Source organism: Procambarus clarkii, chromosome 24, assembly GCF_040958095.1.
Source record: "Procambarus clarkii isolate CNS0578487 chromosome 24, FALCON_Pclarkii_2.0, whole genome shotgun sequence".
Classification (NCBI taxonomy): Eukaryota; Metazoa; Arthropoda; class Malacostraca; order Decapoda; family Cambaridae; genus Procambarus; species Procambarus clarkii.
The window spans coordinates 43,258,675-43,272,666 of NC_091173.1; the positions used below are offsets into that span (position 1 = coordinate 43,258,675).

The 13,992-nt window shown below is 40.7% G+C and overlaps 1 protein-coding gene across 1 annotated transcript in view; it reads right to left on the reverse strand.

Moving 5' to 3' along the window:
- Nucleotides 1-13,688, reverse strand: part of LOC138368057 (uncharacterized) — a 32,644-nt gene extending 18,956 nt beyond the window's left edge. The window contains exon 1 of the mRNA XM_069330354.1: nucleotides 13,556-13,688. Coding sequence (XP_069186455.1) covers nucleotides 13,556-13,688 — 133 coding nt within the window. The remainder of the gene's footprint in view (nucleotides 1-13,555) is intronic.
- Between the last annotated feature and the right edge of the window lie 304 nt (nucleotides 13,689-13,992).

Below are 13,992 nucleotides of genomic sequence, written 5' to 3' on the forward strand. Positions count from 1 at the left end.
CTCAAGGTACTCATGGTACTCAAGGTACTCAAGGTACTTGTGGGATATTTGGGTTTGATTCTGATTAATTAATAATTAAAGTAGTAAATTAAATTACGAAGGACCACCCGCTTTTAAAGTAAAGAGGGAAACTGAGAATTTCCGATCATTAGATAAAATTCTAGAAGAAACCAGTGACTATGGATATGACTAGAAGGTATGATCATAAGAATAATTAATGGGCTGTATTATTAAAACCAAACCTCAAACACCTACATTGGGGGGTTATTACTGGAGGTCAGTACGTCCAGGAATCAGTGTGGTTCGTTCACTAATTCTATTAATAATAATCTAATCCTATAATTAATGTTGAATATAATATTATTCATACAAAGAAGAACATGAATATGAGCATAATAATGAATTACAGTAAATCACACATTATGTTGAAAACATTCTTAATGTATCAAATTGCAAAGTTATGAGTAAAAGAAATAAGCCTTAGCTGGTAATAGATTCCTTTAGATAACCCTGGCAGTCCTCTTAATCTCCAAGTCTGGTACACCGACGTCTGACACGGTTAACATGGAGAAGACAGCATGAGGAATTCGTCTCTCGAGCTGCAAAATAAATAACTACCAGTAGCAATTGATTTAACTGCTCAATACATATTCAAGATTATTGATATCTACAGAGAAATTTCTAATCACCTGTTATTAGGTGTTGTCGTGCCGCGTGACGCGCAATCACCCCGCTATTATTAAACCTGTAAATGATGCATCAAATAAAAGGTACTTAGCTGTGGGCACTGTGTAAGTATTAAGATTGCCGTAATTTCGCATCCCAGGCTCCGGTGAACCTATCCTGGATTGATGCGTTTCAAGTTGGCTGATCACGTGTCGTCAGGAACCAAGTCTAGGGGTCCCTTATTTAACACCAGCACTAGTTGAAGATATTATCTGCAAGGTCGTTCACGCCTCACAGTGGCGGCTTTCATCTGTAGATAGACACACGTGTCCTATTTGCTGGACAATGGCGTCTTTTGTGAGTACGGTAAGCGTGGCTTTGCCGCCTTCTGGCCTTGCACGTGTCCGCTTCCCGACACCGTCACCGACTGAGCATGGCGTCGCGTCCCTCCCCCCACGCCGAGTCGACGTTCATTACACAAATTATTGGCATGAACATTAATATTTCTCGCATTCGCGCTTGAAACTCTAAAGACTGGACGGGTTTATTATTTAGAGGAACGAAATATTATTATTTAACTATTTAAGAATAGTAAAGATACAAGGGAGAGGAATTAATGTCTCCCCATAGCATTCATTGATGACGTTAACACTATCGCGAGGTAGACGGTATAATTCTAACGCTCTATTCGGCTTTTAGTTAGAGAACAATTCGTCTGCAATCAGTTGTCATACAGAATGCTTTAATTATGGAGAATCGTATTTAATTCTCACACAAATTGTATATAATGTGTTTTACTGTAAAGAAATCTGACGCAATACTGGCGTCAGATGACGTGAGAATTCTAGCCTAATGCACAGATGAATTATTAGTACAGGAGAATTCTACGAGTTGTTAATTTTACTTACTACAATATTAATATGGTTAGTAATAAGTAATGAGAATACAACAATGCTGTATTCGCTGTTGGAAATATCCAACATAACTCCGGGGGGGGATTCCCAGGGTCGCAGTGTACTGTGTTGTACTGACCTATCCCGAAGTGATATTAAGATTAATACATTAGTATGTTAGTAGGTTAGTATGTTGGTACACACATAACGAACGTCCCGGATTTATCAAGGACTTACAAGAATTTGAGTCTTGCTATTTACATGTCGAATGAAACATGTTGTTTGTAGCCTACACAATATTTATAGAATTCAACTCTCCCAATTTAAACTAACAGAATCTACGGTGATGCGATATCCTGGGTCATAGTGACGTGTAAGGTTTCGTTACGTGATATCACATCGTAGCATCATCACAGTTTTCTCAGTGGGAAGTGAAAGAAATTACTCTTGTTCAGAGTTGTAATAGGCTTGCAGTTTCCCTTAGTGGAAACATGCATGAAATATTGAAACATTAAATGATTAAGTTATCGGTAATCAGGAACACTCTAAAGCTCACAATAAACTCAACAACTAGGGTCGCAGTGACATGTAATGGTGTATTACGTAGCTGCTGAATCGTAGGTAAACTCAGAATAAGTTCCTAAGAACTGATAACACTATTGTATGAATATACAGTAAAGTATTATTAGTCATTCAAGATCAAGGAGACTATGACACTACAATGAGGTCACTGTCTAGGGTCGCTGTGACTTGTAACTATTGAGTTACTAGACAGTAACATCACGCAGCATCACGATCACCTCAAATTCAAATGAGGAAGTTGAATTTAATGTGCACTGCCGTGCAGTAGTCATGCTGACTGATGGTACAAATAATTTGCTAACTAGCTAAATAATAGAAAGTAGAGAACTGAAAAGTTTATTCATTAAAATCAAGGAAAATTCTGAGTCGACAGTGAGATTAGTAGCCTAGTCATTCTGACTTATGAGCTAATTAAATGGCAGCTCATAGGCTTGACACTGTAAACTTGTTAAAACGAAATCACCTTTACATGAAATTGAGTTTATTAAATCAGTCTCTATAAGTATAGTCAACTGTAATTAATGGTGGGTACAGATTAGGCTAGTACTCAGTTGACACTACTAAAGTCCCTAAGCCTACCTAAATAAATGGTTTGAATTTCTAACCTACCTAAGTAGGGGACTAAGCTAAACGTGAGCAAAAATGTACACAAATTAACATGGTGAGCAGTATTGAGCTCATTAACAGGTCGAGTTATATTAAACTCTTGAACATGGTGAGCTACAGTGAGCTCGTCAGCAGTGCTGACAGGGTGAGTTACAGGGAACTCGTCAACAGTGTTGACAGGGTGAGCTGCAGTGAGCTCGTCAGCAGTGCTGACAGGGTCAGCTACAGTGAGCTCGTTAGCAGTGCTAACAGGGTGAGTTACATGGAACTCGTCAACAGTGTTGACAGGGTGAGCTGCAGTGAGCTCGTCAGCAGTGCTGACAGGGTGAGCTACAGTGAGCTCGTTAGCAGTGCTAACAGGATGAGTTACATGGAACTCGTCAACAGTGTTGACAGGGTGAGCTGCAGTGAGCTCGTCAGCAGTGCTGACAGGGTGAGCTACAGTGAGCTCGTTAGCAGTGCTAACAGGGTGAGTTGCAGTGAACTCGTCAACAGTGTTGACAGGGTGAGCTGCAGTGAGCTCGTTAGCTAGTGCTAACAGGGTGAGTTGCAGTGAACTCGTCAACAGTGTTGACAGGGTGAGCTACATTGAGCTCGTTAGCTAGTGCTAACAGGGTGAGTTGCATTGAACTCGTCAACAGTGTTGACAGGGTGAGCTACATTGAGCTCGTTAGCAGTGCTAACAGGGTGAGTTGCAGTGAACTCGTCAACAGTGTTGACAGGGTGAGCTGCAGTGAGCTCGAATAAACGAGGTGGAGTTTTGTCATTCAATTATCATGGCGAGCAATATTAAGCTCGTACGCATGGTGAACAAGCACTCATATTATTACGTTAATTCTAAGGTGAGCTAAATTAAGCTCAGGAAGCATGTTAATTAACAATGTTAATGTTTAACGATAATGCATTAAACATATTAGTTCTCTGTAAATTCACTTACATATTAGTAAGTGTGCAAGTTTGTTCGTGCTGCGCTCCTACACTAAATAAGCAGAAACGAAAGAAAACAACTCAAACAATTAATGCAAGTATTTATCACTAACTCTTAGTGCAGAAAACATGGTATTAAGAAGGTTTTCTTGGCAAACCTTTAAGCGCAAGTATAGTGGACCAGTGGTCCTAGTGAATTTATAATTAAATTCAGGAAATGCCAGTGGCATTGAGTGCTAGATTCTCTAGCCTAACATGATTAATTCCTAGGGAGTACTAGTTTCTCTAGCCTAACATTACAATTTAACTAGGAAGACTGAGTGTGGTCAATTACTACTTGTCGAGAATAATTCTAGGTCTGCAGTGAGTTCAATGGCTTGGTCGCTGTGACTTGTACTTGTTTGAGTACGGACCATTGATTTTCACTGAGAGCCATGAAACATCTCAGCGAGTATCAATTGCACTACATTCAATCTGAGTTTATTACTCAGCTGTGTTTCTCCTTTTAGCTTGCTGCTGGAGAATTGATTTTCGGCTGACTAATTTATTATTGGCAGGCTTAGGCTTGTTCACATTCAGAACTTTACCAGTAAGTAAGTAGCCTCCTGCAGATTGGAGCATATTCATTCCCAATCGTTTAACATGTCCAGTTATGAACTGGTAATAGTAGTCGGCTCCTACTAGTACATCTACATTATTAAGGCGGTCAGACATTAATTTGTTGTCAGCCAATTTAATTTCACGTTCCTGCAGGAAGTGGGCTGTGTACCCCAGACCCTTAATATGTAAGTCTAAAGGTATTTGATCTACAACAATGGCTTGGACAGCCTTGGCTTGACTACCTAGTCGTACAAGCGGTTGAACTACTGTGTATTCATGGGTTCCTCGATTTATCATGGACCCTGACAAGTTTAGTTTTACCTGTCCTATTGGTTGTAAATTAAGTGCCTCTGCTGCCCTTTGAGTAATGAAAGTTCTCTGGGAACCTTGATCAAATAGTCCACGTATGGTGATCTTGGTTCCTCTGTTCTTCACTTGAAGTTGGGCAGTAGGCAAAGCAGCATCTACTTGAGATGCTTGGGAAGTTACGCTGTACACATCTCGCACCTTGCAGCACTGTACTGGTGTAGATTCTCTACGTCCTATTCTAGGATTGACATAATTAGCCCTAACTAATTTGCACAGTGCAGCATGATGCTTGCCCCTTCTACACCTATTGCAGGTGTTCAGTGGGGTGTCACAGCTGTTAACATCATGTGGTTTGAGACACCTAGTACATTTGTGTAACTGTTTGAGTCGTCTGACTCTTGTGTCTCTATTAGGATAATTAGTACATTTGTACAGAGAATGTTTTTGATTGCAAAACAAGCATATTCCCCATCCTACAGATCGTTTAGGGTTTACCGGTTTAGGTAAAACAGTATTTGCAGGTTGGGATGGTTTTGCTGCTTGCATTTGCTTGTTATTTATTCTCTTGTGAGTACTTGGTGTACTCTGGGGAACCATTAACAGGCTCTTGGGAGTGCTCTTTGGACTATTAGGTCTCTTAGGAGCACCTGTGGGACTCTTAGGCCTCACTGATGAATCAGTATTTGACTCATTGTTGTTACATTGAGTATTAGCACCTTGGTTACCTAGTGACAGTGTCACTTTAGGAGTTTCAGGCAAGGAAACTGATGTAGGTACAGTTTTGGTGCATTCAGATTTAGCATTAATTGCTTGGTCTGCTGTACGATTGCTCATATTACGCAAACCTGTAAATATATCCTGCATTGACAGGGTATTACCATTCTGGCATACATATAATTTATTAAGTGTGTCACCAGACAATTTTCTCTGGATGATAATTTTAGTCATCCACTCAGTAGTGGGGTGATCCACCTCTTTACTGAAAGAATTTATCAGTGACTCAAGCTGAAAACTAAAGTCTTGTAAAGAGTCACCTGATTGCTCTGGTGAAGATAAATTTAATAATTGGTGCACAAGGTTTATAATAGTCTTCTCATTGTTAGCACTTACTTTAGAAGGCTGTTGTGAGCAATTGTGACCATTACTTGTGTTACTTAAGGCTTCTTGCTTAGCCTCAGTTTTGATTACAGCTTCGACTGCTGCTGCAGCATTAGCTTTATCATTTTCTGGTTCAGATTCACTGATCATTGCAGCTTCACTTGTTTCATCGGCAGCTTCACTTGTTTCTCTGGGTTCTGGTGATAAGCTAGTTAATTCAGTAGCATTATGTATCGAACTTATAGAATCCAGGGAACATTGAGAAGAGTGGTCTGAAATTTGATCAGACTCTGTAAACAAATCATCACATGAAGCTGTCTTAGATGAGAGGTTAGAAAATGAAGGTTGAACTTCAGTTGTGGATCCTGTGTAGTGATCCGTATTGATTAGAGGATTCTCCTCGTCTTGATTTAGCTCAAGTATTTCATCTGAGCTGAGTGTTAGCTTGGATACAGGTCTATTAATGATCTGATCCACCCACTCGGGAATATCTTGTCTCGCAAGCACCTCCTTATATCGGTCTAAACTGGTTTGAACAAAATGTTCATAGTTATCGAGATCAGATTCTGTTAGACTTAAGTGGTCTGAGACAGTATGACCGGCTTGGAGTAAATTCCTGTGGGTCTCGATTACAGTCTTGATATAGTCATATTTTTGGCTGGCGATCCTTATGGAACTTGCTAGTCTGTAGACGTCACCTGGGTCAGTTTCGACACAGAAATGACATTTCACAAGCAGTTTTCCTAAAGGGTCTTGAAGAGCTCTCAAGAATCTTGCGTTCCTTTCTAAAGGATTCATTCTTGCGGTAAATTGAGCCTGATAGGGCTTATGTAGCTAGTGGTATAGCTATAATCTGCTCCTTGATGTAGAGCAGGTATAAGTATTGACAGCCTGGTAGGGCTTATGTAGCTAGTGGTATAGCTATAGTCTGCTCCTTGATGCAGAGCAGGTATAAGTATTGACAGCCTGATAGGGCTTATGTAGCTAGTGGTATAGCTATAGTCTCTGCTCCTTGATGTAGAGCAGGTATAAGTATTGACAGCCTGATATTTCTTGAGGCTGGTTATAATTTACCTCATTTAGAGGTTAGCTACCTACCTAATAATAAGCAACTAAGATTTGAGTGGTACCTTGGTCTCACTACAGGTGTTCCTCAGCTTAGCTCTTCTAAATCAGCTTCGGATGGGTAGTGGACTTACAGTAACACTCAAAGACATACATAGAAATATGCAATAAAATAATTACACAATAAATGGTTAATCCCACCCTTGATAGGGTCAGCACAAAAGAATAATATGTCACTAACTAGCTTAAGCCTAGTCGTGAGAATTTCTACTTGAGAAACTACAACTATATTTAGTCTGTGCTTGTGCCAGATTCAACACAATCACAGCCTAAATTGCTACCTACTGAAGGTTGGCAAAGATTATATTATGGTGCAGTAATGTGCAAATAATTGTGCTGTGTTTTTGGGTTTTTGTATTTTATATAATATACACTTGTGTAATTATGTGTATAAGAAATTAAATGAACACAAAGGAATTAATTGTGTTTGGCAAGTATTCTACTGCCGTAAATATTACCTAACTCCTAAATGTACTCCTAATTGTGGAATAAAATGTTATCAGGGTTAGTAATGATTAACTAATATGAGATCAGTAATTTATATTAGTATACTGGATCCCTAAATGTTAATGATCCACTGACTTGAGTGAACCAGTAATTATAACATGGATTCAGGCTATAATGGACAGTCTGCTGACAGCCATGTATTGAAACATTGGTATAGCCTAAATGGTTAACACTTAATTGGTGTTAGTGATTAATATAAGGTTATGAGCTGTTGCTCTTGGTGACCTAAGGTTTCTACTTCAGTATGAAGTGTAGGTCTAAATGTTGTGGGTAATTGGTTATGACCCACTAAAGCTATGTATAAGGTAGCTATGTTAGCGTGATCTAGGCTAACTGATGTGTTACACTGTTAGTTGACACAATTAATTAAATAGTTAGTCTAGCTTCTATCACACAAGGATTAGTTATTAATGGTTAATATTTTAATTATAAATTTAATGCCTATCCGGTTCGATAAGGACCATAATGTGGGATATTTGGGTTTGATTCTGATTAATTAATAATTAAAGTAGTAAATTAAATTACGAAGGACCACCCGCTTTTAAAGTAAAGAGGGAAACTGAGAATTTCCGATCATTAGATAAAATTCTAGAAGAAACCAGTGACTATGGATATGACTAGAAGGTATGATCATAAGAATAATTAATGGGCTGTATTATTAAAACCAAACCTCAAACACCTACATTGGGGGGTTATTACTGGAGGTCAGTACGTCCAGGAATCAGTGTGGTTCGTTCACTAATTCTATTAATAATAATCTAATCCTATAATTAATGTTGAATATAATATTATTCATACAAAGAAGAACATGAATATGAGCATAATAATGAATTACAGTAAATCACACATTATGTTGAAAACATTCTTAATGTATCAAATTGCAAAGTTATGAGTAAAAGAAATAAGCCTTAGCTGGTAATAGATTCCTTTAGATAACCCTGGCAGTCCTCTTAATCTCCAAGTCTGGTACACCGACGTCTGACACGGTTAACATGGAGAAGACAGCATGAGGAATTCGTCTCTCGAGCTGCAAAATAAATAACTACCAGTAGCAATTGATTTAACTGCTCAATACATATTCAAGATTATTGATATCTACAGAGAAATTTCTAATCACCTGTTATTAGGTGTTGTCGTGCCGCGTGACGCGCAATCACCCCGCTATTATTAAACCTGTAAATGATGCATCAAATAAAAGGTACTTAGCTGTGGGCACTGTGTAAGTATTAAGATTGCCGTAATTTCGCATCCCAGGCTCCGGTGAACCTATCCTGGATTGATGCGTTTCAAGTTGGCTGATCACGTGTCGTCAGGAACCAAGTCTAGGGGTCCCTTATTTAACACCAGCACTAGTTGAAGATATTATCTGCAAGGTCGTTCACGCCTCACAGTGGCGGCTTTCATCTGTAGATAGACACACGTGTCCTATTTGCTGGACAATGGCGTCTTTTGTGAGTACGGTAAGCGTGGCTTTGCCTCCTTCTGGCCTTGCACGTGTCCGCTTCCCGACACCGTCACCGACTGAGCATGGCGTCGCGTCCCTCCCCCCACGCCGAGTCGACGTTCATTACACAAATTATTGGCATGAACATTAATATTTCTCGCATTCGCGCTTGAAACTCTAAAGACTGGACGGGTTTATTATTTAGAGGAACGAAATATTATTATTTAACTATTTAAGAATAGTAAAGATACAAGGGAGAGGAATTAATGTCTCCCCATAGCATTCATTGATGACGTTAACACTATCGCGAGGTAGACGGTATAATTCTAACGCTCTATTCGGCTTTTAGTTAGAGAACAATTCGTCTGCAATCAGTTGTCATACAGAATGCTTTAATTATGGAGAATCGTATTTAATTCTCACACAAATTGTATATAATGTGTTTTACTGTAAAGAAATCTGACGCAATACTGGCGTCAGATGACGTGAGAATTCTAGCCTAATGCACAGATGAATTATTAGTACAGGAGAATTCTACGAGTTGTTAATTTTACTTACTACAATATTAATATGGTTAGTAATAAGTAATGAGAATACAACAATGCTGTATTCGATGTTGGAAATATCCAACAGTACTCATGGTACTCAAGGTATTGAAGGTACTCAAGATACTCATGGTACTCAAGGTACTCAAGATACTCAAGATACTCAAGATACTCATGGTACTCAAGGTACTCAGGGTACTCATGGTACTCAAGGTACTCATGGTACAGAAGAAACTGAAGGTACTCAGGGTACTCATGGAACTGAAGGAACTCAAGGTAATCATGGTACTCAAGGTACTCAAGGTATTCATGATACTCAAGGTACTCAAGGTATTCATGATACTCAAGGAACTCATGGTACTGAAGGAACTCAAAGTACTCATGGTACTGCAGGTACTGAAGGTACTCAAGGTACTCATGGTACTGAAGGTGCTCAAGGTACTCATGGTACTGCAGGTATTGAAGGTACTCAAGGTACTGAAGGTACTCAAGGTACTGCAGGTACTGAAGGTACTCATGGTAATCAAGGTACTCATGGTACTGAAGGTACTCATGGTACAGAAGGTACTCATGGTACTCATGGTACTCAAAGTACTCAAGGTACTCATGGTACTCAAGGTATTGAAGGTACTCAAGATACTCATGGTACTCAAGGTATTGAAGGTACTCAAGGTACTCATGTTACTCATGGTACTCAAGGTACTCATGGTACTCAAGGTATTGAAGGTACTCAAGATACTCATGGTACTCAAGGTACTCAAGATACTCATGGTACTCAAGGTACTCAGGGTCCTCATGGTACTCAAGGTACTCATGGTACTCAAGGTATTCATGGTACTCAAGGTACTCAAGGTATTCATGATACTCAAGGTACTCAAGGTATTCATGATACTCAAGGTACTCATGGTACTGAAGGTACTCAAGGTACTCATGGTACTGAAGGTGCTCAAGGTACTTATGGTACTGCAGGTACTGAAGGTACTCAAGGTACTGCAGGTACTGAAGGTACTCAAGGTACTCATGGAACTGAAGGTACTCAAGATACTCATGGTACTCAAGATACTCATGGTACTCAAGTGACTCATTGTACTGAAGGTACTCAAGTTACTCATGGTACTGAAGGTACTCAGGGTACTCAAGGTACTCATGGTACTGAAGGTACTCATGGTACTGAAGGTACAGAAGGTACTCATGGTAATCAAGGTACTCATGGTACTGAAGGTACTCATGGTACAGAAGGTACTCATGGTACTCAAGGTACTCAAGGTACTCAAGGTACTGAAGGTTCTGAAGGTACTCATGGTACTCAAGGTACTCAAGGTACTCATGGTACTCAAGGTATTGAAGGTACTCAAGATACTCATGGTACTCAAGGTATTGAAGGTACTCAAGGTACTCATGTTACTCATGGTACTCAAGGTACTCATGGTACTCAAGGTATTGAAGGTACTCAAGATACTCATGGTACTCAAGGTACTCAAGATACTCATGGTACTCAAGGTACTCAGGGTACTCATGGTACTCAAGGTACTCATGGTACTCAAGGTATTCATGGTACTCAAGGTACTCATGGTACTCAAGGTATTCATGGTACTCAAGGTACTCAAGGTGCTCATGGTTATCTTGAGGTTATCTTGAGATGATTTTGGGGCATTTTTTAGTGTCCCCGCTGCCCGGTCTTCGACCAGGCCTCCACCCCCAGGAAGCAGCCCGTGACAACTGACTAACACCCAGGTACCTATTTACTGCTAGGTAACAGGGGCATAGGGTGAAAGAAACTCTGCCCATTGTTTCTTGCCGGCGCCTGGGATCGAACCCAGGACCACAGGATCACAAGTCCAGCGTGCTGTCCGCTCGCCCGACCGGCTCCCTAGTCCCTATGGTAATCAAGATACTTAAGGTACTCATGGTACTGAAGGTACTCAAGGTATTCATGGAACTCATGGTACTGAAGGTACTCATGGTACTGAAGGTACCCATTGTACTAAAGGTACTCAAGGTACTCAAGGTACCCATTGTACTAAAGGTACTCAAGGTACTCATGGTACTGAAGTTACTGAAGGTACTCAAGGTACTCATGGTACTGAAGGTACTCATGGTACTGAAGGTACTCATGGTACTCAAGGTACTCATGGAACTGAAGATACTCAAGGTATTCATGGTACTCATGGTACTGAAGGTACTCATTGTACTAAAGGTACTCATGGTACTGAAGTTACTGAAGGTACTCAAGGTATTCATGGTACTCATGGTACTCAAGGTACTCAACGTACTCAAGGTACTCATGGTACTCAAGGTACTCATGGTACTCAAGGTACTCAAGGTACTGAAGGTACTCATAGTACTGAAGGTACTCATGGTACTGAAGGTACTCAAGATACTCAAGGTACTCATGGTACTCAAGGTACTCATGGTACTCAAGGTACTCAAGATACTCAAGGTACTCATGGTACTCATGGTACTCATGGTACTCAAGGTACTCAAGGTACTCATGGTACTCAAGGTACTCAAGATACTCAAGGTACTCATGGTACTCATGGTACTCAAGGTACTCAAGGTACTCATGGTACTCAAGGTACTCAAGGTACTTATGGTAATCAAGGTACTCAAAGTACTCATGGTACTCATGGTAGTCATGGTACTCAAGGTACTCATGGTACTGAAGGTACTCATGGTACTGAATTTACTCAAGGTACTCAAGGTACTCATGGTACTCAAGGTACTCAAGATACTCAAGGTACTCATGGTACTCATGGTACTCAAGGTACTCAAGGTACTCATGGTACTCAAGGTACTCAAGGTACTTATGGTAATCAAGGTACTCAAAGTACTCATGGTACTCATGGTAGTTATGGTACTCAAGGTACTCATGGTACTGAAGGTACTCATGGTACTGAATTTACTCATAGTACTGAACGTACTCATGGTACTCAAGATACTCAAGGTACTCATGGTACTCATGGTATTCAAGGTACTCAAGGTACTCATGGTACTCAAGGTACTCAAGATACTCAAGGTACTCATGGTACTCATGGTACTCAAGGTACTCAAGGTACTCGTGGAACTCAAGGTACTTATGGTAATCAAGGTACTCAAAGTACTCATGGTACTCATGGTAGTCATGGTACTCAAGGTACTCATGGTACTCAAGGTACTCATGGTACTGAATTTACTCAAGGTACTCATGGTACCCATGGCACTCATGGTACTGAAGGTACTCATTGTACTAAAGGTACTCATGGTACTGAAGTTACTGAAGGTACTTATGGTACTCATGGTACTCAAGGTACTCAAGACACTCAAGGTACTCATGGTACTCATGGTACTCAAGGTACTCATGGTTCTCAAGGTACTCAAGATACTCAAGGTACTCATGGTACTCATGGTACTCAAGGTACTCAAGGTACTCGTGGAAACTCAAGGTACTCAAGATACTCAAGGTACTCATGGTACTCATGGTACTCAAGGTACTCAAGATACTCAAGGTACTCAAGGTACTCAAGGTACTCAAGGTACTCATGGTACTCATGGTACTCAAGGTACTCAAGGTACTCGTGGAACTCAAGGTACTCAAGATACTCAAGGTACTCAAGGTACTCATGGTACTAATGATACTCAAGGTACTCAAGATACTCAAGGTACTCAAGGTACTCATGGTACTCATGGTACTCAAGGTACTCAAGGTACTCGTGGAACTCAAGGTACTCAAGATACTCAAGGTACTCATGGTACTCATGGTACTCATGGTACTCAAGGTACTCATGGTACTCAAGGTACTCAAGGTACTCAAGGTACTCATGGTACTCAAGGTACTCAAGGTACTCAAGGTACTCATGGTACTCATGGTACTCAAGGTACTCATGGTACTCAAGGTACTCATGGTTCTGAAGGTACTTAAGGTACTCATAGTACTGATGGTACTGAAGGTACTGAAGGTACTCAAGGTGCTCATGGTACTCATGGTACTCAAGGTACTCAAGGTACTCAAGGGTAGCCAAACTTGACTCCAGAAACCTCTGAGGGAAAGTCAACCATCGATACTAACATATATGACTTTAACAAAAAACTCATCTTTGGCTCTTTTTCGTGATGATAAATGACAATTACGTTGTGACAGCATGTATAACAGATGTGTTGGTGGGAATATGCTGCAACGAGCCAAACACAAATGATAGAAAGCCACAAACACAGAGAAACGAAGACAAATCAATAGAGAACATTAAGATGCAACTTAAAAATGACTGGTTACTCACCCCAGTCTTCTTCCTCGGCCGCTAGTGTGAGGCCTCGGCCCGGGCTGGTGGGCACGGAGGTGACGGCCAGCACGGCCATACACGTCCACACCACGCCCCAGTCCTGCCCTCGGCCGCTCCGGCCCCACCACATGTCTGGGCCACCTGGCGGGTCGAGAGCTGGCCGACACCATGCAACCTTCTCTCAGGTGGAACACTCTCTTATCCAGCTCTTCTCTCGCCTGCTCCTCTTCCTCGGGTTTCTCTCCTTTCTTGTTTTCTCCTTCTCTTCCTCTTCTTTTGTTTCTCTCTCTTCCACTTCTTCACGCAGAAGTAGCGTCACTTTTTTGTGATTTTTGGTAAGTTTCATCTCTCTTACTTTCGTGTTTGGCTTTATTGTTTACCTTCTCCTCTTTAAATTCCGGTTCTTTATAGGGCAATGTTTCTGTTGTGCCTCT